Below are 27,945 nucleotides of genomic sequence, written 5' to 3'. Positions count from 1 at the left end.
TTGTCTCGGTGATTAAAGGAATCGTTGTTATTCCTAGAGATTATGGGTTCGAGTGACTTTAAGTGTGAATGAATGTTATTTGTCAAATGATTGAAAGTAAGAACGGATGCAGGATTTTATGTTAGAGGGGGCAAACTTATGAAATTTTAAAGGGGAGACGGACTTATAAATTTTAGGGGGAGCAAAACAAATTTTCAACAAAAATATCTAAATTATATAGAAATTTAAAATTTGTAGGTGCGACCACCCCCACCCGCCTCCCTCTTGGTCCATCCGTAGTTGAGAGTATTTAGAACAGACACTACTTTGTAATTACCTTAACTTAATAAAAAAAATTATTATTATTAGGATAAATTATACCATTAGTCACTAAATTAATTTTTTTCTACTTTGGTCACTATTTTTTTTTGACAAAATCGTCAATAACGTTATTCCCCCCTCTATTTTAATCATCAATTGATAAAAAATTAACAACAGCGTTATAGTATTTTCAATGTTCCATGGTAGGAATTCAACCCAAGACCTCTAATACAAGATCTAATATCTAACCACTACACCAAGCAAAATACTTGCTATATAATTAAATAATAATAATAATATTTAGGTGAAAATATGATTTAAATTAATTATAATTTTTCATGAAAATATATTAATTATAATAAAAATTAAATATATTTATTAATTAATTTTTATGTCCAAAAATTAATAATTATATTACAATTTAATCCCTAAAGTACATTATTTGTGCAATTAAGGCTTGATTTCATGTCTGTTTGAATTGAAATTCTTGTAAGCATGTTGAATTAAAGTATGATGATTTAAATTTCTAATTTGTGTGATCTAGATTTTGTATTGGTTAATAATTAATGTATAAACTTCCACTGTATGATTTCAAATGATTGGTACTACAACAAACCAGTGAATTATACCGCAAATGATTTGTGATAGAATTGTGAATTACGAATGTCAAAATGGTTTTACGTTGGATTAACCGGGGTTGGATTTTAATATTACTGCCCAAGTCAGCATCATCAGGTCATTTCAAATTTGAGGTTTTTTTGTCATACAGATTTTCAAACCCTTTCCCTCCTAAAGATTGGACAATAATAAAACTGCGACTAGACCAAGTAAATTCCAGTGAAAAGCAAGGGGAGGTAAATCCACCAGGCAGATTTATCCACTTCATTCACCCTGTGAAACAGCTTGAGCTAAGTCATGAATCATGCATGCATGGTTCCACTTAATATAATTTCATATTAAAAGATAAAAGAGTGCCAAGTCAGAGTTCTACAACTGATGCCATGAAAGAGGACCAAAAGTATTTACCTTGAGATGTAGATCCTTGCAATGTCACAAATCCTTTTGTGCATTACTTCATCTTACCGATCAATCCTATGTTACATGTTGATTACAACTCATTGAAATTTTTGAGAAATCAATAATCTCAAGCATATGCAGCCAGACTCTCTCTATCAACGGCATTTAATAATTCTTTATTATACGCATGGCATGATAATAAGTACCGACTGCATTCCATGTCCCCGTCCCCTTGCATAAATTTTGTCATGGCAGTCCAGCTTTAGGAGCTTGTGAACCCAACCAACCATGGCAAACACCGTTGTAACATTCTAATCCTTTACACAAGTTCAGTAAACTTCAGCTAGCACTAGATGATTCTTTTGATTTCTCTGCCACTGCATCCTTCTCTGAGTTGCTTGTATCTCCAGTGTGAGCCTGACTTGTTTGCGCCTGACTGGAGGACTGAGATTCTGTAGCAAGTCCCAAAACCGCCAATACGGACCTAGAAAATCCAGAGAAAAGAGATTGTGATAAGGAAACAAGGGGCGTTCATGGAGTATATGTTTTGAAGTTTTCTCCATCCAATAAAAAAAATAATAATACTAATAATAATTCTTCATGTGCACCTAGGAAGTGATGTTCGGATATTCGGTTGGCTAGCATGAGCAACCAAAGGAGCTTTCAGTGCTGCTGTCCTATTCAGTGCATTTTCAAGCTGTGGAGGGGGTAGCTGAAAGACAATTATAATAATTAATTAATTAAATTAAAAAATAAAGAACATGTTTTGGTCGTATTGGGAGATCAAAATTGGGTTCTCAAAATCAATTAACAAAAGAGAATGCACCTGAAGCAGCACGCTGAAAGAATGAGGCTGTGTCGAGAGGGCACATTTCAAAAATCCTACCCACAGCTTTGGATTTTTCCATATCTACAACAAATCAATGATTTAAAAATATAAGCAAGAAGCATGAAGAGAGAGAAACAAATGTCAATGTGATAAATATACTCGCCTGCTTGCTTACAAGTCGAGAAAGAATCTCCATTATAAATTCCACCTACAAAATTAAGGGTAAACCAATTCATCAGTCATGAAATTTTTTCTAATTATGTTAAGTTCCTTAAACAGGATTTTCCCTCTTATTTAAAAGATAAAGTGCAGCAACTGGAAGACACCCTTTTGATAAGAAAGCAGAAACAAAAAGAAATGAACTATAAATCACGACACCATTGTTCACGATTGCTATGCTAGCAAAAGATATAAATTACTTGGGGAGCCTTTTTTCTTCAAGAAAAAAAAAACTACAACTATATATAATATCACCGAAGAAAGAAAGCTAAATTATAATTTCTTACCAGTGCAGGAAAAGCACCAATGGCCTGTAATACCGTACGCATAAACAACAAAGGAAGAGGTATCTGCTCAACCTATGGGAAAGAACATTCATCATCTGTATTCAGCCGCAGACGGTACCAAATTTGGTGATAAAAATAAAAGGAAGTGGTATATTACATACCAATTGATTTAACACCTTTGCAAGAACCTGCTGGGTGAATATACTTCGTTGCTCAAAACAAGCATTACATGCATCAATGACCTGATTGAAGACAAAAAAATACTAAATTATGAATATCCATATGTTAATATGTTTAGAAAAGAGAAACAGAAAACAGTCATGGAGAGAAATTGTAGATTAAGGAACCACAAAGAAACCTTCTTCAAGGGAATTCCATCTCTTTCAGGATCAACGCCATGGATAGCGATTAACACTTCAGCTGGAGAGAGCACTGGACCAGACTGAGATGACCCCTAGGTACAGAGTCCAATTAGCAATTAAGCAGAAAATGCAGCTAAAACGAAAGCAGGTTGTGTTACCCAAAGAAGTATTTTCAATTAAAATATAATATTGAAAATGACCATAAAATATAAAATTATGCTAATACGTTCCATGTGAAAAATTTTACACGTAAGTGAATTCAAAAGGCAACAAAAGAAAAGTGAAGCTGTAGTATGCAAGCAACCATAACTTATGATCTCTAGAAACAACAGGTAGAAGAACAAAAAAGTGAATTTTCTAATAAAGAAATTTAACTTTTGGGTTGGAGGGCAAGGGGAAGAAGTATACCTGTAGCAAACAGGTAAGTGCAACTTGGAACTTATCCAGAGGAAGATTTACAAGATAGGGAAAAAGCAGCAAAACCTAGCGAGAAAGAGAGACGACTGTTAAACAAAATGCAGCATAGAAGGTGAAAGCAACACTAATGAAAATCAAAACAATGCATTCAAAGAGAACCTCTTAAATAAGAGGAAGATGAAGAAGCTATTTATTAAGACTTTACACCAGGAAATATAGGGAGAAAAAAGAAACTGAAATAAATTTGTTGAGCATGAAGTCCAAAAGAGCATCGACAAGAGTTTGCCTCTTTACCAAATGTCAAACATATAAAAGGCAATTTAACTGAAGCTTTTAATCACATATATTGAAGAGACATGACAGAATCAATGTTGCTAATGCCACTAACAACTTGTACTTGCCACATTGACGATATTAACCCAACCTGCCAATTTCTCATAGATATCTTGAGTCAAATACTGAATAACATTTTTAAAGATGATTCTTAATTTAATGAAAGGAAACAGGTAAATGAAAACAAAAATGAAGGGTAAGAATTGTTCATTATATCAATAATCTGTGAGGTATCTTCTTGACATGAAATCTTCTAGAAAGGACATCCCTTAAGCCCAAACTTCCATCTTTATTTAGTAATACAGCTCACCCTTTCATTTTTAGTAAAAATATGAATTATGTCGTGATCCCAAATTTCTTGAATAATTAAATGCTTCTACATCTTCTAAATCAAAACATAACCAATGATCCACAAACACACAAATGACAAGATATCCTTTCATCAAGGACTTGAAACTTCTAGGGCATTATCCAGTCTTGTCTAGACATGAATCACATTTCTGCGTTCTGACAGAAATAATCCAATTACACAAGCCAATTGAACAAAACATTATTCAGTGCAAAATAGTCATGGTCAGTACAAAAGGAAAGGAAATTATTCAGAGAATGGAGAAAAACCTCATCTCCTGGTAGGAATGGCAATACTGGAACTAGAATTTCAACATCCTGTCACCAATCCAAACCAAACACACCTTAACTGTTATTCTCAAAGCAATCTGGCTCAAAGAAAAGGAGCAAACCTACTCATACCTTTAGTTTTGAATCAAATAACTTTTTGATGGTAAATATCAATTCTGCAGAAGGTACCTTCCCTTCTGTCAATGTCTGCAAAACCTGGCATTGAGGCCGGATGGACAAAAGAAAAGGGCAAATTGGTTACAAAACTTGAGAACATTAGCTAGGGATTCAGAAAATTATCAAGTTTATTAAACTATCCCAACCTGGATCAGAAGATTCTCGCTTCCACTAGGAGGATCCGAAATAATTTCAAGAAGGTCAGATGACAAGCCCATAGTACGAACCAGTATTGGAATTTGACGATGGATTGCCTGCATTGTGCAACTAATAAGAGGAAAAAGAAGAAAAAAAAAGAATACCAAGGAGTTTGATAATTTCTAAAATAAGATTCCAATAGGCATTAACCATACCTGCTTAACTGCCTTTGATGCACTACCGTAGATAATAAATATTTGGCCAAAAAGAGAGTGCTTCTGTCAAATGAATATAACAGCAAAGTATTAATCCCTTTTGAGGACTATGAAGAAACAAGTACTCAAAATTTATTCTTAAGAATCAAGCAATCAAAATAAAAGTAGCACCTTTGTACAAAGAGCAAAATACAGAGACATGCACCGCTGTGCCTCAGAGACAGAAGGGGATGACCCACTCTGAGATGTTTCTGACTGGTGAACATCAGCAGAGATGTCTTTACCAGTGGCACTCATCGACTGATGCTCATTCAATGGTTTTTCCAACTCAGAATCCTGTTAAAAATGACAGTTGGAAGTTAATTAAAAAATACAACAAATAGATCTAACACTACGTATAACTAAAGTCACTACATAGCTCTCAACAGGTAACAAAAAGTTCAATATAAAATTACACAATTTCCAGTTAATTTTGAATAACTTCTTTACCAACCTGTGAAGTATTTAAGCATTTGGTTTGGCATAACCCCACCCCCATCTTTTTCAAAGAAAATAAAATGGTCAAAGAAGATAGTTAATGCTTCATATACTGACAAAATTCACCTCTCACCTAGCTTGCTCTGTCCCAAACCCACCAAAAAAGAAGGCTAAGGAAAAGAGAGTACAATATGCACACACATTAACAGGGAATTCTAGGAAAATGAAGAGCTCAAGGCTTTTTTTTTTTTTGCACCTGGTAATTGTTTCATACTACACGCACCATATAAGAACACTTGTAAATGTGTTGATGCAGGCATGTATATATGTATGAGCAGACATGTGCATTTATGTGCATCTCTATGAACATATGCTTATTTGATACTCCATCTGGCAGAAAGTGATCAAATATATATATCAAGCTATTCCAAATTGAACCAGATATAGAAGATTTGGAAGTGATGGCATGTAAAAAACAAGGTCTTATTTATATGGTTACCTTATGTGATTCACTGATTAATCCTTCAGCATCTGTTCTTTCTGCAGCATCAACATTTACTGCAGAGAGCAGTATTTCCTTCGCAAAATCTTCTATTTGTTGGGAAATAGATGGTAGAGGGTAAAGCTTATTTGCTACCTGTAAATAAAATACATCCTCCACAATAAGATAGATTAGCGCAAGTAGCAATCTAATTTCTTCAATAGCATCATGAACACTTACCAGGCGTATTGCTTTCATTCGGACTTCCTCCAAGTGATGAACTGCACTCTTTGAAAGGTAACAAGAAAATAAAAGTCAAACAACAAAATAGAAAAGAGAACTTCAATTCAGAGGTATCATCCAAGATAAATCACAAACCTGCAAAGCAATTTTCAAGCACACATCTCGAATTGGAGGTCTCAATAGAATTAGGCTCCATACGGTGCTGAGGCCTTGAGTAACTCTATCTCCGCTTTGTGACTCTTCAGCTTTCTCTGAAATCCCAGGTGAACACAAACACTCTAATAAATTCAAAACCGACTTTGGCAGGTGAGGAGCTTCACCAAGTAGTTTACTTAAAGATTTGTCTGAAGGTGGAAAAGAGTCCCTAAGAATTTCAGCCTGCGTTAAAGAGATTTCCTCAAAAACATGGGATATGACAGGAAGAACAAGATAGGAATAACAAGAAAAAATACATACAACAGCCAGAAGGAATGTTTCATATGCAGAAGCAGCAGTTGTACATGAGAAGAAATCGCTTTCCGCTTCTGCCTCTCCAAATAACCTGTAGAGGACACGCAATGTCAACTCGTGTCCCTGAAGCCATCCAATAACTATCGTTAGCTAGCTTGAAGTTTAGATGATTTTAATGAACAATATAGCAGTTGTTTGAAAAATCAGTGACAACAAAAAAAGCAAGTAAAAGGCGGAGGTGACATTAGAATATATAAAAAAGTAGCTTATGTCAAGTCAACAACTTAAGCACATCCAAACATGAATACAAAATGGAAAACCAGTTACCTCATGATTGATATAATCTAACAAGATGTGTTCTCTTAGAAGGCTCTGTAGGTCTAACTCAGATGGTAACTGAGAAAAGAAAAACCAAAAACATGTTTAAAACAGAATGCCAAAACAAGGCATTCACTAATAATAAATATATCACAACGAGATGTTCTCAATAGAAAGATAAAGACATTCTTGAGAAGTCAGGATTACTACCTCGACTCCCAGGTAAGCAAGCAGAGAAGAACGAACTTGTGAACCTCCAGCTACTGATATTTGCTTATATGCCTCAATGATGCGTATATAAGCCAACTTTTGCGCAGCATCCTTCTGATCATCAGAAAGATTGACAACAGGTGCTGACATCTTGGGCAAGACAACAGAACGTGAAGAAACAACAGAAGTTGCTGTTGAGGAAACCACGCTGCCGGAATCATTAACTGTTGTTTTTGGACTAAACTCCTCCGACCTCTCTACTGAAATTGATGGAAGAACATGCAGAGGTGACTTTCCACCAAAACTTGTACCTTGTTCTTGACTAGCATCTTCTAGATCAGTAGAGACCAATGAGGTAGCTGCTTGGGCATCTGATAATCCATCATCATGAAAAGAAGAGCCCAAACCCGGTAAGTCACTTTCAAGATTACCCACATCATGGATGTCAGATGGAGTAAGTACATCAATCTTCTCCATTCCAGGCAAAAGAGCATTTTCAGCTTCATGACCCATGCCAGCATATGCAACAGAACTATTAAGGCCAGCCATAGAATCATCTTCTTCAACCGCTTCTGTTTTCTGTATCTTGAACAAAATAGACATGTTGGATCAAAACCAAACAGCAATGCAAACATGATAAAGTCAAATTAAAGAGGAGAAAAGTGTCTCAATCAAATCACTGGCCCCACACAAAAAATTAGTCGAGCATTTGTTTATTGGCCCATCTTTGGTATGGTAAAAAAAAGTGTAAGCCCCCAAATTCATCAAAAGTAAACAAGCATTAACTAAAATCCCAGTTGGAGCATTATAAAATGTGTGTGACATAAGTTGTATGCATTAATTGCTTCACGTGTAAAACAACGGCTGAAGGAAAAAATCATATTATATCAAAAAAAGGAAAAAATCATACCACTATTTCATCAGGAACTGGTTGCTGGGAGTTTAGCAGCGAGGCTATTGGCGGGAAAGTACTTGATAGTGAAACAACATCAACTAAAAATGATGGTGGATACTTGGCTTGAGTGTCACTTCCAACTATGCACATGTCCTCCAGCAATTCATCATCAGCATCAGTGTGAGGATGAGCGGGAGGAAGGTTACGCATGTTAGCCATCACTACCTCAGCCAGCAAGTCAGCAGATATGCTTGAAATAAGAATCCCCAAAGATCCCACAGCTTTTTCTCCTTGAGCAACCAAGGCACCAAACATGGCAACAAGTTGCTGGACTGGTCCGGTATCAACGTCATCTTTTCTTTTGGTAGATTGAATTGAAGAAATATCACCCTGATACACAGAAGTGTTCCTGTTTAACTCTTTTGTTGCTTCTTCAGATACACTAGGCGAGGACCTGACACGTTTTCCAGACACACCATCATTTTCAGCCAAATCATTACTGTCCTCAGATCCAGATCTTTTCCTCCCCACATTGCTAACAACAGCATCACATGCTTTAGTCATGGGTTTTTCTTCCTGTAAGTTCTTAAACATACTTAGAAGTCCAATATACATATTTCCATGTGCATATAAAAGATGTACAACCCAGCACCCCATGCAAATCATAAAATACATTAAACGAAATTATAGATACCTTAATAGCTGAAGAATAATCTTTATTGTCTTCCACACTTCCATTAATTTTATTAACTTGGATGAGAGCTAGCTCCGCCAGTCCTCCAGCTTTCATCTCTTTCAAGGCACCAAGTAAACGATCCCGCCACTGTATAAATCAAACAAAAAGTGGATAAGGTACTCAACTTTGGTGCTTGATGGATGCCAAGTAATGGAAGTTCAGTTATAACGGTACTATAGATACTGGTAAATGAACCAGTAAAAATAAGTAATGGTACCATATTAGAAAACACACCTGGGTGGTAAAAAGCAGTATAAAAGACCACCCATTCATCTCTCATGATTACCTAAAGTACTAAGCAACTTATGTGAAGGTACGTGAAAAACAAGCATCTTCACAGATGAAGTAAAATGTAAAAGTAACACCAAAGTAGAAAGGGAGATGCAACTTATTAATGGATAATAGTCTAAAAGAGAATGTTTAGTATTAAACAAATATCAGTGCGGCCCTTGGGTGTGCACAAGTAAAATGTAAAAGAAATACCGAAGTAGAAGAGAGATGCAACCTTAGTAATTGATAACAGCCTGAAAAAGAAAGTTCAGTATAAAATAGATACCGGTGCAGCACTTGGGTGAGTACATTTCAAGCATGATAGTAAGGCATTTTCAAAGTATGATGTGCTCCATAGACATGAACCCCTTTGATAACAAAGCTTGGGGGATCCAAACTGAGTAAAACTGGTAGAATACGTCCATAATATGCAGGCCGCTTATTTGCAATTGCTGAAAGACTGATATCAAAGACAAAACAATGGAAACCCAATAAATTAAAAACACAAAATATAATCAAAAGTGAAAACCAAAATTTGCACTTTCGTCGATGCCTTAAATTAAGAACGGTATGAGGAAGTGAACATTTAAAGGTTCATATTCAAGGATAATAGCATGCCAGTAATAAATTTTCCTCACAGGACTTCGGGTGGAATTTTTTATATAAACTACAATTTTCAGTTCTCATCTTTATACCAGACTTGAAAATTAGAACTGTTTTACATAGATATCATTTCCTGGTTATTCACAAGTCATATCAGTGTTAAAGATAGAGCTTTCATGAATCGTGATGAACTGAATGCCAAGAAATAAGTCAGTTGAAATAAGCTGAATGGATACCATACCTGTTAATAAGCACAACAATCACAGATGTTGTTAGAGACTTTACTGTTGGAAATCTAAGCTGATCAAGCAACAAAACCAAACGCTGGCTAGCTTCAATTGACAAATCCCCAACATTGAGAAAAGGATGGCGCCCATGAAGCCAAGTTATGTTAAAATCTATAGGGGTTCCTACAAAGTAAAATGATTAGGACAAATAAAATTTGTTAAGTGCTAGTCAATAACGTACTAAAATGACTATGAAAGTCTTTTTCTTAGTGCTCTAACCTTGATGAGACAACTATCTAAAGCAAATTACCTTCATTAGGAGGGGGCTCTGCAGAGCCATTAGGATTAGGAGTATAAAGAAGAATTACTGCTTCCACAAACTTCAGTGCCACCAATCTTATCCCACCACTTCCTGGCTGATTAAATTTTACAATTAATCAGGTAAGGAATTAATTTTGAATCGTCATGAAACAGAAAGAGTCAAAAGCTACCTGGAAAGCTATAGAATATATCTTCTCCTTTAACTTTAACAACCACGACCATGATGATTCAAGATCACTGGCCAATTCACTGGACTGAAGGCCCTGAAACAAACACAAACACCATGTGAATTTGTAGAAGGTGCAACTTAAATTAGCAAGCTGCAAATAGACTACTGCCTAATGTAAAGCTTAAATGATGTCAAATCATCCATCACTTTCCAGAAACTGACATGAAATACAATGCAACAGCAAGTGAAAACAAAACTAAACACTTTTTATTATCAATAATTGAATCCTTGAAAAGCTAGTGTTCACAAAATTAATATTCTACAAAATAAGATTATGGAAACAAACCTGAATTGTAATCTTTTCGAGAGTATGACGAAACAAATCAATGCTGCAAAAAATAGACTGTCGAGCAACAGCAGGTGTAGCATCTTCCAAAACAGTTATCAGAAAGGGTGCAATTTCAGGTACGAATTCGAGGTGTTTCACTCCAATTTCACCAATTATCCTACATTTAATTGAAAAAATAATAATTTATAAGCAATAAAAAAACAGCAAAGAGGTAGCGGATTGAAGTAGGGATTTTAAAGGAGGCGTACTGGGTAGCAAGTTTGCGGACCGGACCGGACGGGTCGGAGTAAAGGTCTAAGATACGAGGAAGGAACTCGGACAAAGTGGCAGCGTCTTCCTCCAACAAATCATGCTTCAATTGACGACAAAACTCTAGTTTTGGACCTAAGTCACTAGCAAACTTCACTGAGTTGGATAAACTCTCGAGCTTTTCTCTCGAAGCTGGATCCATGATCCCTACCATTGCAAAGAAAATCAGGAAAACCGCGAACTCTTTTCTTTTATTTCATGAACGGTTTCCCCTCCCTCCAATTTCTATTTCTTGGGACGAAGAGGGATCGGAAAAGTGTAGTTTAGGCGTTTAGGGTTCAGTTCTTATACTTTTCTTCCAGTAATTTATTATTAACTTTAAAAAAAATACCTTGTATTCTTCGTGTGTATATATATATATATATATATATATATATATATGATCCTCGAACTAACTTTAATTTCAACGTAGCTCTTAAATTTAAAAAATAATTTAATAAATTTACGATTTTCGTCGTTAACCGTTATGATAGTGATGTGATACTTCACGTTATTGAGTGACAATCTACAATGCTAATAGAGTAGTCTAGTGTGACTAATGACGTGATAGATAGACTAAATTATTTTTTATTGAGTTCGAGAGTCAAATTGATTTTTTTAAGTTTAGGTACATATTTGATTTTTTAGAAGAAAAAAATATTGAAAATTTAATATATAAAAATATTCAAAAAAATAAATATAATAAAATGCCAAAAATAAAAAATAAATTGCTAAAAATTAAAAATATATATTATTAGTTTTCATCTCGAATTTAACTTTTTTTATTTATATAAATCTAAATTTGTTCATCATGCACAAATTTTATTTTATATATTTATCTCTAATTATCTTAAACTCTAAATGTCTTTCTAATTCTATTTCACTGATTTTTTTCATAAAATTGAATTAAATAAATATTATTATGTCTTATAAAATTAAAATTCATTTATAAATTACCATAAGATTGTATAATTTAAAAAAATATATAAAAATAATTATATAATCAATATGAATCTTTTTTTATTAATCTGAGATAAGTACAAGATAATATATTTTAAAGATACATTTCAACCATTTAATATTGAACGCTCGTACACTTAGCATTCCTAGTGCTCGAACCCAAGACCTTAAGGAATAACAACAATTCTTTTACCACAGAGGTTGCTTGATTCGTATAAAAGAAATATTTTAGTGAACATAACAAGGGTCTCGTGTACCCTTTTGCTAAAAGAAGAAGAAGGAAAATCGACATATCTGTCAATTTCCATTAGATACAACTCTATAAAGTCAATGTGGGTTTGGACTCCATGTGTTTGAGGTATTTTTGTCACCACTAATATTTATTTTTTTATTTTTTGAAGGAATAAAAAATTCGTCTTTGCAAAATAAAAATAAAATAAAACTCATATTAGAATTGATATGTACAAACATAACAATATAATTATAATACAAAATAAAATAAACTAAAATTAGAATTCGCCTATAAATTCAGTAAATCATTTAACAATATCAAACACCATGTTAACGTGTGTGTATATATATATTAATATTTTTTTAGTAATATAATAATTTAATATTTACTTTTTATATATTTAAAATTTAAAATATTTTTTTAAAATCAAATAAGTCTTTAAACTTAAAAAAACAATATAACCATCAAAATTAATAAAAAAAATTAATTTAACACGTCTGCCATGTTACTAGCCATGTCACCAACCATTATCGACTATCACGTCAGTATCGTAGACCGTCACATGTTGAACCATGTTTTATAATATTTTGATATTACAAATTAAGACAAAATGTTTTTGGACTTGATTGAATTTGTTCAAAGTTTTCAAAAATAATCAAAGTCAATTAAACTAGAATTTGAGCACAAAACTGTTTTTCAAGGTACATAGTACCGATACTGTTCTTACAATATCGATAATCTCTAGGTAGTATCGATACTACCAGTTGTTTTTCAAATAGCTCAAATTTCAGAATGCAAAATAGGTACAGATACTTAAAGGAGTACAAATACTACTTTACACAAAAGTATCAATACCATGAGCATAGTACTGATGTTGGTCAGGCCCAACGGCTAGTAATGGCTAATTTATTTAAAAATTACAAAGTTAGTACCAATACTCTTTAAAGGAGTACCGATACTCCCTGTCCTTGCCAGTTTTATTTTGTAGAAAATTAATCCCCAACGGCTTCAAATAATCCCCAACTGCTAGAAAAGGCCACAAACTCATTCCAACATATAAAAACAAGTTGAGGACACTTGAAGAAGGGTTAGAACACCTATCCAAGCAATCAAACACAATATAAGAGTTTTTCAATCTTTATTTTACTTTATCTTGTAAATATTTGTGTTTTGAGTTTTATTGCAAATATTTTCATTTGTTTTTATGAGCTTAAAATTCTTGTAAACACCCTACCTTAGAGAAGTTTTCTTGTTTACATTTCTTATCTTTGTGAAAAGGGGATTGGTTCTAGCTAAGCCTGTTAAAAGCTAGGGAGTGTAAAGGTTGTCTTTTGATCATGTAAAAAGAAAGAACAAATTAGTAAATTTGTTAGAAAATCCATAGTGAGGAGCAAATGTAGTGGATGTAGACTTGGTTGAGAAGTCGAACCACTATAAATCCTTGTGCAAATTGTTTTATCTTTTTACTCCATACTCCTTAAACTCAAAAACCAATTCACTCACTCTTACCAAATCATTTGGTTGATCATTGAGCTTCATCGACAATCCCAACAATTGGTATCAGAGTTTGACTCGCTAGAAGGTCTAACAACCTTAAGATGATCCTTGAAGAAGCTCTATCCATTTCTGACACAACTGAGAAGATGACTTCCACCTCCGACTCGTTCTACATGGAATACTCCCAACCGATCGACAAGCCTTCATACTTCAATGGAGCCAACTAGCGTCATTGGAAGAAATTAATAAAGTTATTCATACATTCCAATGATCTTGATGCATGGGAGATGATCGATAACAACTTCTCTTCTCCAAAGAATAAGACGAAGGAGTAGAGTACCCAATAACGAAAGAAAGCTCAACAAAATGCTAAGGTCATGCACATTATGTTTTGTGCACTTGGTCCCGATGTTTATGAAGGAGTTTATTCTTGTTCATATGCTAATGAGCTTTGGAATAAGCTCAATGAACTTCATGGAAACAAAAAAGAAGAACCAACAAAGGTGGTGTGTGTAATGGCTCTTGAAGAGCCCGAGGTATCTTCTAACTCAAGTGAATCAAATTCTTATTCCCTTAATGAGTAACAAGTTGCCTATTATGAATTGTATTTAGAATTTGAGACCATGAATTCCAAATATAAGAAATTAATTTCAAAATTTAAAGTTGAAAATGATTTGATTTTAAAAGCAAAAGTTGATTTAGAAAAACAAAATGAAATTTTAAAAAATGATTTTGAGCTTTCTAAAATCAAAATCAATGATTTGGAAAAACAAAATCTTGATTTTAAAGTTTAGTTTAAAAATTTAACAAAAGAAAAGGAATTAATTTCACAAAACAATTCATCATATTTAAAAATGGCAAAATGCTCATATTGTCATTTCCATAGTCATTTGGAACATACTTGTCCTTTACAGAAAGGAAAATGTTTTAAAATTAAACAAGTATGAGTTCCAAAGGGAACAAGGGGCATTGAAACTAACATTCAAGGTCCAAAGCAATTTGGAAACCAAAATCTAATTAAATGTCTCTTGTAGGTGTGTGGGAGAATGATGACAAAAGTAAAGAAATTCAAATGTTCTAGCCACACTTCAAAAGAAGGATGGGTAACCTCTACGTGTATTTCGATTATCTTGCATAATTGGTTGCTCATTTGGTTTAAGCATGCATGAGTTTTGATTTTAAATAATTTTATGTTTTATATCTCATGTATGTTAAAAGAATTGTGATAAACATTGTCTAATGTTTTAATGATTTTACATAAATTTTTGTTCATCATAATGATTTTGGTCAAAATTGGTTTTAATGTTTTATTTTTACAAATTTTTATTTTTGACCTTAATTTCAATGTTTATGCATGTAATTTATTGCAACTAATATCTCTCTAACAATTGATATCAATTTTTCAAATGCATAACATTTTTTTATGACTTTATGCACATGCACTTAAATACAACAATTAGTATTGCATAAAGTATCTTAGACTTGGATATATTGAATTTCATGTGTCATTAACATGTTTGTTCATCTTTGTTGAAATTCAATGTCTTTTAAGTGTCACGTTTTTAAAGTCAAATTTTTGTTTGAATGCTATTATTGAGGGGGAGCTTTGATTTTTCAAATGATTTTAATTTTAAAATTACTACTTACTCTCCATTGTTGTTTTGTATCTTAAATGTTTGAATTATTTTTATATAACAAAAAGGGTGAGAAGTATGGATTTGAAAAATTCAATTTCTCAATGAAAAATGAGGAGCTTTAATACTTTCCAAATATGTCTATTTTTCATTAAAAGTTTTATTAAGGAGGAGTTTTGCCAAAAACAATTTTTCAAATGTTTTGTTATAAAAATGACTGTCACATGTTGAACCATGTTTTATAATATTTTGATGTAGCAAATTAAGGCAAAATGTTTTTGGACTTGATTGATTTTGTTCAAAGTTTTCAAAAATAATTCAAAGTCCATTAAACTCAAATTTGAGCACAAAACTGTTTTTCAGGGTACGTAGTACCGATACTGTTCTTGCAGTATTGATACTCTCTAGGTAGCATCAATACTACCAGTTGTTTTTCAAATAGCTCAAATTCCAGAATGTAAAATAGGTACTGATACTCAAAGGAGTACCGATCCTACTTTACACAGTAGTATCAAAACCCTTAGCATAGTATCAATATCGGTCAAGCCCAACGGCTAGTAGCAGCTAGTTTATTTAAAAATTACAAAGGTAATATCGGTACTCATTAAAAGAGTACCGATACTCCCTGTCATGAGCAGTTTTATTTTGTAGAAAATTAATCCCCAACGACTCCAAATCATCCCCAACGACTAGAAACTGCTACAAACTCATTCCAATATATAAAAACAAGTTAAGGAAACTTAAAGAAGGGTCAGAACACCTATCCAAGCAATCAAACACAATAGAAGAGTTTTTCAATCTTTATTTTTCTTTCTCTTGTAAATATTTGCGTTTTTAGCTTTATTGCAAATTTTTTTATTTGTTTTTGTGAGCTTAAAATTATTGTAAACACCCTACCTTAGAGATGTTTTCTTGTTTACATTTCTTCTTCTTTTTGTGAAAAGGGGATTGGTTTTAGCTAAGCCTGTTAAAAACTAGGGAGTGTAAAGGTAATCTCTTGATCCTGTAAAAAGAAAGAACAAATTAGTGAATTTGTTAGAAAATCCTTAGTGATGAGCTAAGGTAGTGGATGTAGACTTAGTTGAGAAGTCGAACCACTATAAATCCTTGTGCAAACTGTTTTATATTTTTACTCATTACTCCCTAAACTCAAAAACCAATTCACCCCCTCTTGGCAAATGATTCGATTGATCATTGAGCTTCATCGACAATCCCAACAATTGGTATCAGATCTTGACTCATTAGAATGTCTAACAACCTTGAGACGATCCTTAAAGAAGCTCTATCCATTTTCGACACAACCGAGAAGATGACTTCCACCTCCGGCTCATTCTACATGGAAGACTCTCATCCGATCGACAAGCCTCCATACTTCAATGGAGCCAACTACCGTAATTGGAAGAAATTAATGAAGCTATTCATACAATCCAATGATCTTGATGCATGGGATATGATCGAGAACAACTACTCTTCTCCAAAGAAGAAGACGAAGGAGTGTAGTACCCAGAACAGAAGAAAGCTTAACAAAATGCTAAGGCCATGCATATGATGTTTTGTGCACTTGGTCTCGATGTTTATGAATGAGTTTTTTCTTGTTCATATGCCAAGAGGCTTTGGAATAAGCTCGACGAACTTCATGGAAACAAGAAAGAAAAAACAACAAAGGTGGTGTGCGTAATATCTCTTAAAGAGCCCGAGGTATCTTCTAACTCAAGGGAATCAAATTCTTATTCCTTTAATGAGTTACAAGTTCCCTATGATGAATTGTATTTGGAATTTAAGACAATGAATTCCAAATATAAGAAATTAATTTCAAAATTTAAAGTTGAAAATGATTTGATTTTGAAAGCAAAAGTTGATTTAGAAAAACAAAATGAAATTTTGAAAAATGATTTTGAGCTTTCTAAAATCAAAATCAATGATTTTGAAAAAGAAAATCTTGATTTTAAAGTTAAGCTTGAAAGCTTAACAAAAGAAAAAGAATTAATTTCACAAACCAATTCAACATATTTAAAAATAGAAAAATGCTCATATTGTTATTTTCGTGGTCATTTGGAACATACTTGTCCTTTAAAAAAAGGAAAACGTTTTAAAATTAAACAAGTATGGGTTCCAAATGGAACAAAGGGCATTGAAACTAACGTTCAAGGATCCAAAGCAATTTGGATACCAAAATCTAATTAAATGTCTCTTGTAAGTGTGTGGGAGCAATGGTGACAGAAGTAAAGAAATTCAAATGCTCTAGCCACACTTCAAAAGAATGATGGGTAACCTCTAAGCTTATTTCGATTATCTTGAATAATTGGTTGCTCATTTGGTTTAAGCATGCATGAGTTTTGATTTTAAATAATTTTATGTTTTCTATCTCATGTATGTTAAAAAGAATTGTGATGAACATTGTCTAAAGTTTTAATGATTTTTCATAAATGTTTGTTCATCATAATGATTTTTGGTCAAAATTGGTTTTAATGCTTTGTTTTTACAAATTTTTATTTTTGTCCTTAATTTAAATGTTTATGCATGTAATTTATTGCAAATGATATCTATCTAACAATTGATATCAATTTTTCAAATGCATAACATTTTGGATAGCTTTATGTACATGCACTTAAATACAACAATTAGTATTGCATAAAGTATCTTAGACTTGTTATATTGAATTTCATGTGCTACTAACATGTTTGCTCATCTTTTTTGAAATTCAATGTGTGTCAAGTTTTTAAAGTCAAATTTTTGTTTGGAATGCTATGAGGGGGAGCTTTGATTTTTCAAATGATTTTAATGTTAAAATTACTACTTACTCTTCATTGTTGTTTTGTACCTTAAGAGTTTGAATTATTTTTTATATAACAAAAAGGGAAGAATTATGGGTTTGAAAAATTCAATTTCTTAATGAAAAAAGGGGAGCTTTAGTATTTTCCAAATATGTCTCTTTTTCATTAAATGTTTTATTAAGGGGGAGTTTTGCCAAAATTTTTAAATGTTTTGTTCTATCAAAAAGACTGTCACATGTTGAACAATGTTTTATAATATTTTGATATAACAAATTAAGGTAAAATGTTTTTGGACTTGATTGAATTTGTTTAAAGTTTTCAAAAATAGTTCAAAGTCCATTAAACTAGAATTTGAGCACAAAATAGTTTTTCAGGGTACGTAGTACCGATACTGTTCTTACAGCATCGATATTCTCTAGGTAGTATCGATACTATCAGTTGTTTTCCAAATAGCTCAAATTCTTGAATGCAAAATAGGTATCGAAACTCAAAGGAGTACCAATACTACTTTACACAGTAGTATTGATACCATGAGCTTAGTACCGATATTAGTCAGGCCCAACGGCTAGTGTTTTTAAAAATTACAAAGGTAGTATCGATATTCATTAAAGGAGTATCGATACTCCATGTCCTGAGCATTTTTATTTTGTAGAAAATTAATCCTCAATGGCTCCAAATCATCCCCAACAACTAGAAACGACCACAAACTCATTCCAACATGTAAAAACAAGTTGAGGACACTTGAAGAATGGTTAGAACACATATCCAAGCAATCAAGCACAAGAGATGTGTGTTTTTCAATCTTTATTTTTCTTTCTCTTGTAAATATTTGTGTTTTGAGCTTTATTGCAAATCGTTTTATTTGTTTTTGTGAGTTTAAAATTATTGTAAACACCATACCTTAGAGAGGTTTTATTGTTTACATTTATTTTCCTTGTGAAAAGGGAATTGGTTCTAACTAAGCCTGTTAAAAGCTAGGGAATGTATATGTTATTTCTTGATCCTGTAAAAAGAAAGAACAAGTTAGTGAATTTGTTAGAAAATCTTTAGTGATGAGCTAAGGTAGTGGATATAGACTTGGTTGAGAAATCGAACCATTATAAATCCTTGTGCAAATTGTTTTATCTTTTTACTCCTTACTCCCTAAACTGAAAAATCAATTCATCCCTCTTGGCAAATCATTTGGTTGATCATTGAGCTTCATCGACAATCCCAACACCACATCAGCACTGTGAAGTGTTACATCAACATTGTAATGGTTAATGATGGAAACCATTGATCAAATGACCACATTAAGTTCTTTTTTTAAGTTTGATGGCTATATTGAATTTGAAAACAGTTTGAGGACCATATTGACTTTTAAAAAATATAAGGGCTTCATGCACCATTCCGCCTATCTTTTATCTTTCTGCTATAAATATAAAATATTAATGCATTTTTCTGTTAGTATCAAATAGGGTAAATTTATAAGAATAATAATTATCTAAAAATATAATTAAGAAATCTATTTGATCACCTACGTCAAAGATGTTTTTTATTAGAAGCAGCTATGACAAAAGCGTATTTAGCTTAAAAAACCAATTAATAAATAAAGGGTAAAGTATACAAAAGGTCTCCGATTATAGGGTGATGTCGAATATTAAAAGTTACAAAATTACCCTCTGATTATATAATATTATTTTATTGAGTTCATCGACTACTAAAAGTTACAAAATATTTATCCAACTATTCATATATTCCAAACTGGTCATTTTCTGTTAAAAAATTGATGACAGTCTGAGATGAAAGTTAATATGTTAATTGTGATATGATAAAATATAATCCCAAAATCTCAAATGACTATCATATCTCAGTCAACAAGTTAACGTTCAACTTACACCGATGTCATTTTTTAATGAAAAAGGATGAATTTGGAACTTATAAATAGTCGAATGATGATTTTATAACTTTTAATAATCAAAAGACTCAATAAAGCAATATCCTATAGTCATGGAACTATTCCATAATTTTTAATAATCAAGTGACTCAAAAAAATAATATTTTATAGTAAAGGGACCATTTGTGTTGTTTACCCATAAATAAATCCGGCACTACGACATTAGCATCTTGGGTGGGGTGGGCCGAATGAGAACCGGACCGTACACCCAGGCATTTTGGTAATTTATGTTAACCTCATGACTATTAAAGCCAACACATCGGTTCTTGACTGCTATAAAAATACTGAAACCCAACGAGAAATCAAGAGGGAGAAATAGAAAATATATAGAGAGAGGGCAAAAGAGTTCAGTTCACGGATTTTAAAGCCTAAAATCCCTTGGCATTTACTGTTTTAGCATCCTAAAACTTTACTTCCTTAATATCATCGAATCCGCTTTTGTTTTTTAATGAGTCGATTAGGGTTTAAGTCCTTGGTGTATCATGGCGACTTCTGTTTGGGAGAACTTAACACTATCCATGTTCCCCCCTTCAATTTCCAATTCCCGAATAACGAAATCCGTATCCACCACATCTCCCCTACCAGCGAACGATGCATTCCTCTTTCCGTTCTCTATACCATTTCTTCATTTCCCGTTCGTTGCAAGCTCGAATCCTCTTCTCCAGTCGAACAGCCGCATTTGATTCACCTCCACGCCTCTTGCTTTTATGAATTCAAGGTTTCTTTCTATTTCCACCGCCTTTTTTTGATTGATTTAATTATTTAGTTTTTAATCATGGTCTTTTCCCTTATTTTAGACGGCCGTGGTTTTGGTTGGAGATGAGGAGGTTCACTTAGTGGCAATGCCGAGTAAACAAAAGAAGTTTCCGTGCTTTTGGTGCTTTTCGGTTCCTACGGGACTGTACAATTCCTGCCTAGGGATGTTGAATTTAAGGTGTCTCGCAATTGTTTTCGATCTTGATGAAACGCTGATTGTTGCCAACACGATGAAGTCGTTTGAGGATAGAATCGAAGCTCTTAGGGGTTGGATGGCGAGGGAGAGTGATCCGATTCGTCTCTCAGGGATGTCAGCTGAATTAAGAAGGTATATGGATGATCGCTTGCTGTTGAAGCAGTACACCGAGAGTGATTGTGTCATTGATAATGAAAAAGCATTTAAAGCTCAGATGGAAGAGGTTCCACCTTTGGCTGATGGCCATGACAAAGTTGTACGGCCTGTGATTAGGTTGCAAGACAGAAATATTGTCCTTACTCGTATCAATCCTGAGGTTAGAATGCATTTCGTTGATCTAGTTGTTTAGATATTAGTGAATTTAAAATCTACAAAGATTGTTCATTGAAACATAATGTCCATATATGTGGATTCTATTGATTGTTTTAGAAGTTAGAACAAAGAATCTCCGCTCCTATGTGACATTTTTAATGATATAGTACGTTGAACTTAAGACTTAAGAGTGTCATGTGGAATTTACTGGGCCTATCATCATTCCATGATATAGTCATTATGATACGTGCTTAATGTAACAGGTTTCTACTGACACTGGATGAATGGATAGGCTCTGATTGGTATGGTGTATGGACTATGAAGTTTTGTATGTTTTCTCATTTATGAATTGTTTCTTTGTTCAGATACGTGATACTAGTGTGCTTGTGAGGTTACGTCCTGCATGGGAGGAATTGAGAAGCTATTTGACTGCAAAAGGAAGAAAGCGCTTTGAAGTATATGTCTGTACTATGGCTGAAAGAGATTATGCATTAGAGATGTGGAGGCTTCTTGATCTTGGGGCACACCTGATAGGTTCAAAGCAACTACTGGACCGAGTTGTTTGTGTCAAATCCGGCAAGTCTATATAACAATTTTATATATCTTATTTTGTACTGTGGACTTCTTGAGATGCTATCATTTAAATGATGAACATTTAGTAGTAGGTAGCCTACCTTTCTTGTTGGTACTCCCACCTTGGCAACCACTTTAGAAACTTTGTAAATCCCTTTTGTCTTTTAAATGATTTTTACAGGTTCTAGGAAATCTTTGCTAAATGTGTTCCGAGATGGAAAGTGCCATCCTCAGATGGCAATGGTAATTGATGATCGCTCGAAGGTCTGGGAGGATAAGGATCAACCTCGAGTTCATGTGGTTCCCCCATTTGCTCCATATTATGCTCCTCAGGCAGAGGTGCATACTATCCTTGTTTGCAAGCTAACTTAATGAGAATTTGAGATGTTGTTTTCTTTTTCTGATATTTTTGGTAAATCTTCTCCCTCTTTTTTAGACAGCAAATGCAGTTCCGGTCCTCTGTGTGGCAAGAAATGTTGCATGCAATGCCAGGGGTTTGTTTTTCAAGTAAGCCATTAATTTTGTGTGGTAGATGGATATTCATCATTCGAATCCTCTTGTGTTTGCTTTTCTAATTTCTTATTTTACTTTTTGTCCAGAGAGTTTGATGATAATGTAATGCGGAAGTTGTCTGAGGTTTTCTATGAAGATGAGATGGTAAATCTGCCCGTTGCCCCTGATGTGAGCAACTATTTGATGTCAGAGGTACATAAATTGACAATATATGATAATCAACTGAGAGAAACTTTGAATTTCCACTTGTACTTGAGGCATTTACTCATAAGTAATTTGCAGGAAGCTAATTTTGCTCCAAATGGAAACAATGGTGCTCCTATCTGTGAAGGAATGAATGGAGTTGAAGTTGAGCGGAGAATGAACCAATCGGTAAGTCTTGATTAGTTGCATGGTGAATGAATATAAAATTTTCATGCTTATTGGTCTAGGATAAAACTATTATTGAACAGTTCACACCTGCTCTAGAGTTCATTGGTATTGGTTAGTTCCAGTCAATGTTTTTCCCCTGTTATTTTCATTATTATAATATCCATATTTTATTCAGGAGGAGAAACATGTTTTGGACTCTTCCACTCGGCCAATCACAAATAACCCTGAGTTAAGGTTGGAAACCTCTCAGCCACCTATTACAGATGTTGTTGGCCCTGCATCTTCAATTGCACCGTTGCCTTCTCAGAGTAGGGTTTCCTATTTAATGTTATTTTTTTTATAGAAGTTGGAGGTCTCATTAAAAACTCCCTTCATATTCGTTCCCATACTAAAAGTATGTTAACGAACATTGGAAGGAAGAAAAGAGTACCTCATATTTTATTAATAATAATACCCGATACAAAAGACACCACGGAATATCCTCTCATGGTGATATACCCCATTACAACAAACACCTAAACCTCAAATACCCTCATCTAAAGCCACAATCAAATCAACGTACTTCTAATTACACCACCAGCAGTAGGACTAAAACAACGGCACAAAACATAATACAAATAAAAGCAACACCTACAATCATATAGACTAAAACAAAACCACGAATGAAGAGACAAGATCTAAAGAGACTCGTCTTCTTTAGGAGCCCAAGAATTCGGTTTGAATGAAGGCTCTATCTCATGCACCATGACCTTGAAGAAATTGTCACCAACCTTCAATTCAACCATCGCATCAATTCTCGCATCAGCCTTTGTAAGGACTTGAATTTTTGCCCGATCAAAGGATGATGGAGACTGACAACTTTCGTCGATAGCTAGTAAAAGACCCCACTTATCCGTAATGTTCTTGAAAGTATCCCAATTCCATGCGTGAAAAGGAACACCCTCGCAAACTAACCATACTCGACGACACTCCATTACCAAACTCTTTGACCAAACTTCGACAATGGAGAACCACTCTGCGAGAATCTTTGATTTGTCGTTTTTCACACTTCTCAATGAAGCATTATCTTCGAAAATCATTAAAATCGCATTTCCAGCCGCTCTCATTAAGGTGAAGCTAGTGAGGCCCTTCGCTTGCATTTGTCTAGCGAGATGACAATGTTATTTTATTTTGAATGTATGATTTACTGGATTGGAGTGTATTGAGCTTATTTTTTGCTTTTATCTGCACCTTAGAACCTAGTTTACTTGGAGCTCCTGTTCTGCTTTCAAATCCTATGCCACTTGGAGCTTCTGCTAGAAGAGATAACAACAGTAGTGATAGTGATTATGACATGAAGAGAGGAGCTCTTGGCACAAGGCAGAATTTAGACGTGAGGAATCAGAGCTCAGTCAAACCTCCACTCCTACCGAAAATTCCAGTACAAACATCATCATCAATTTTTCCACAGGGAGGTTGGTTGGTAGATGAAGACAGCAATGAAACACATCTAAATGATAGACTATCAGGCACTGCACAAGAATCTGATGCACTGAAATCTGATAAATTGCGAGCTTATCAGAATCCATTTTCTCATACTGCACCAGATTCCGTCTCTACTGGTTTGCCATCACATGCATCCCAAGTGAAAGTTGAAGAGGTTTGGTCAAAATTCCTTCAGTTTTATCTCATATTATCTGTGTCCATCCTAAATTTTATCTTCTATACTTCAGGCACGTACCAGACTTGATACACCAAAACAGAATGTTCTGCCTACTGCTCATGTATTAGGTTTGTGAAGCTATTACTCCTCTTTTGTGTCATGCAGTTGTTGCATGGTATTGATATGCTGTTTAAAGCTGGCTTTGTAGTTGTAGTATTGCCAATCTATACTTGGTAAATAGTTTGAATATGGAATATTGAGAACTGCTATGAATGGTGGATAAGTTTTAGAGTATAAATATTGAAGGTAAATATGTTTGTTACAGTGTACTTGATAAATAGACGTACAAATGAAAAAAAAAAGAAAAAGAAGCGCTGTCTAGGAAGGGCAGATGCCATAGAAGAGTTGAAGATTGGATTAAAGATTTGAATTGGCCTTTTTCAAGATCATTGCTTTAATTTAGATATTGTGGGAGAAGAACATGGTTCCGAGGTTTCTAATGCTCATACATTATTATTACTTGGTGTAAAGACTGTTTAGAAGACTTGATCCTAATTTCAGTGGATGATTGTTTGAATTCTCTTGCAGAGGCAGGTGGAACTCAGAATCATGTGCCTTCTATTAATAGAGAATTGCAATCTGAAGGAAAAATGAATCTTCTACCCTCCCATCTGTCAATAGGTGTTCTACAAGAAATTGGACGAAGGTGTGGTTCAAAGGTACCGTTACTTTCTAGATTAGGACCCCGTCCATTATTTTTCTACCTTGCTATATCCGATTATCTTTAATCACCATTCATTAGAATTACTTTCACAATGTATATAAGGCTCCTGAACATTTGGATGGTGCTCACAAGTGTATTATGAAGTAATGGACAAAAAATTATTAGAAGGGAGACCAGCCCTTCCCTTACATGCATATATATTTAATCTTGACTGCCTTGCTTAATCAATTTTTTGTCTTCCATATTTGCACTCTACAGGTTGAGTTCAGGTCTGTAGTAAGCACCAGTAAGGATTTGCAATTTTCTGTTGAGGTCGGTGAAAGCTATAATTCCTTGCTAATGAACAGATTTATTATGGATTGATCTGAGTTTCAACCGTGTTTGTTTTGTAATATTGTGAACATGCTTTGTTTTGGGGTATTGACATATATTTCTCCTTGAAACCAGCTTCACTAATGCTCTTTGTTCCCTGATTTCCTCTTCCCTCTGATTGTAGTTTGCACCTTGGTTTTGACTTTTCAGAGAGCTGCTCATTTTTCTGGCTAATTATATTTAGGTTTTATTCACTGGTGAGAATATTGGTGTTGGGATGGGCAAGACAAGGAGAGATGCTCAACAGCAAGCTGCTGAGCTTGCTCTGCATAATTTAGCAGGTGAGTTTATTATATGTTATTTTTCTTGCTGTACTTATTATAGGAGTTATTTTGTTTGTTTTAAGACTGGAACCATGCACCTTGGTTTTGATATGATTAATTCAGACATGAATAATTGGCAATATAGTCATTGGGCTATAATTTCTCAACTTTTTGAGGTCCCATGAATCATATCTCCATTATATTTGAGTTCTCTTTAGATGCAATGGAAGAATTTTAAACTTTTTAGTGTTTTTTTTGGAGCCTTCTAGGGCTATATGGATATACATATATTCATACGTCATACTTGGTAAACAATATGCTATTGATTTCACATGGGTGCATCTTTGGATTATAAATATTTCATCTTCTTTAGTTTCTGTTTTTCTCAAACACGCATCAAGAAAAAGTGCTGGAAGGAACTGACCTTTTTTTATGCATGATATCTCAGAAAAATATGTAGCACACATAGCACCTCGTTCGGGAGTTGTTGATAGAGATTTCAATAATCTCTCTCTTGGAACTGAAAATGGATTTCTATGGGACACGAGTTATTCATCAAATGAAGCAATAAGAGAGGACGGGTTACCTAAAGATAATACTTCTGAGGTGGGCATTCCTGGCGATGCTTTCATTACTTGATTTGATTTCTTTGTTTAAAAAAAATAAGAAAACAAGTGACCCTTGGATAAAGGGTATCTGGGCAAAAAGTTTCCAGACATGAGGTTGTGGTTATCTGGAGAGAAACCACTCCTCTTTGGAATGCACCAAGATGTAAGAGCTGAAACTCTGAAAGTAGAGTGGGCTGGCTTCATTATGCTACTGCTGCCTTAACTGGCTATCTTTGTAAGAGGTAAGGACTTGGTGTCAGTCTATAGTTTCTACCCTTTATCCAAGGACTCCCATACAATTCTTTCAGCTTCTTATTCCGTCTTGTAAAATTAATCCTGGACATAATTTGCTGAACATGAATCCTCGGTTGGCAAGCCATTATTTAATGAGTCTGTCAAAGCATGATGAGTTGATTTATGTATTTGGAGAATGTTTCTTGTCTGGTTTTGCTTTGCTTGTTACCTGATGATGAGTTTTTATGAGCAATCTTATTAATGAGTTTATTTATGTACTTGGAGACTTGAAATGAGGTCTTAGAATGGAATCTTAATAATTTATTATTGTTTTCCTGAAAGATCTGGAACCGTTGCAATTAGTGATTGAAACTGGCATGGACTAACCCATTTGTTTTTTGATGATTAATCTCAGCCTGCTGATGTGGAACCTGGAGTAATTCGTCCAGTATAGCAACTCAACCAGTTGAAAAGCGTGCCAATTCACCAAGGTATGTTTTCCTTTGCTTGCTTTTGGAGGATGTATTCTAGGCCCTCACCCTTGAAATTTTTGTGGAACTTAGGATTCAGTGATCGAGTTCAATCGAGTGCCATATTTGAGTACATTCAAGAGGCGTGTACTTCCTCTATATAACCACTTCTTTTTGGTGATTTTGATCTGTATCCCATGGTTTGCGTGGCTTTTACATGAAAAGTTTCTTTGTTTCCCGCCTATCAGTCTCCAACTTGGATTCACTTTTTTGAAAGGAATGTTTTGAAATTCGAAAGTCTGTCATTTCATAACATTGAAGGATGAAATTGTGTTGGAGCTTTTATTCTTGAAGGAATGAATGTTTTAATCCCCCCCATGCCCATTTGCAGATTGTCTGAATCAATGCCAAGCAAACGATCAAAGGAAGGAGTCCTGCATCGATCGGGAAATCTATCGTCATCACGGCAACCGAAAAATGAACATCCCGTTCCATGACGAGCCATGAGAAGGTTTTGAGATGACATGAATTTAGCATAACAGACATGGGGAGATTTCACCCAACCTTTAAATTTTTTGTATCTTATTGAGGTGAATAGATCTCTCTCATCTGGAAATATGGAGGCGATGTCTAATATATATTTTTTGTCTCATCATTTTGCCCCGTCATTTCCTGCATTGGGTCATGTATGATCATAAGGCAGAGCTTATCCTCAGATCTGATAGTCGACTTTATTTTAGAGATATCAGTATTTCAATGATCAACACGAGTTCAATTCTTGTTGGTTTAGAATTTCAAGATGGAAGTTGTTTCTAACTGAGAAAAGAGGTGAAATTCTTGGATACTTTGGCAAACATTACCAAAGAGTCGGGGAAAAATTGACAACATATGCAGAGGTTTCTTCCTTTACCGACTGACCCAGGGATCA

At 34.2% G+C, this 27,945-nt stretch overlaps 1 protein-coding gene and 1 pseudogene across 1 annotated transcript; one reads left to right on the top strand and one right to left on the bottom strand.

Moving 5' to 3' along the window:
• Positions 1-1,542: 1,542 nt before the first annotated feature.
• On the bottom strand, positions 1,543-11,262 carry LOC120188441. The gene is given in 28 exon segments (XM_039191884.1): positions 1,543-1,801; positions 1,926-2,029; positions 2,144-2,227; positions 2,310-2,354; positions 2,653-2,724; positions 2,814-2,894; positions 3,011-3,106; positions 3,423-3,497; positions 4,383-4,430; positions 4,515-4,598; positions 4,706-4,813; positions 4,913-4,975; positions 5,084-5,248; positions 5,889-6,026; positions 6,111-6,158; positions 6,249-6,491; positions 6,570-6,686; positions 6,891-6,959; positions 7,092-7,676; positions 8,002-8,562; positions 8,681-8,809; positions 9,279-9,334; positions 9,337-9,452; positions 9,837-10,005; positions 10,133-10,238; positions 10,314-10,406; positions 10,659-10,818; positions 10,910-11,262. Coding segments are annotated over 28 exon segments (3,975 nt in total). The 5' UTR covers positions 11,125-11,262; the 3' UTR covers positions 1,543-1,656.
• Positions 4,576-27,669, top strand: LOC120188452 (annotated as a pseudogene).
• The last annotated feature ends 276 nt before the right edge of the window (positions 27,670-27,945 follow it).

The sequence above is a fragment of the Hibiscus syriacus genome, unplaced genomic scaffold (assembly GCF_006381635.1).
Source record: "Hibiscus syriacus cultivar Baekdansim isolate YM2019G1 unplaced genomic scaffold, ASM638163v2 tig00004046_pilon, whole genome shotgun sequence".
Lineage (NCBI taxonomy): Eukaryota > Viridiplantae > Streptophyta > Magnoliopsida > Malvales > Malvaceae > Hibiscus > Hibiscus syriacus.
Note: the sequence above shows the minus strand (reverse complement) of the source record. Positions and strands in the feature narration are given on the sequence as shown.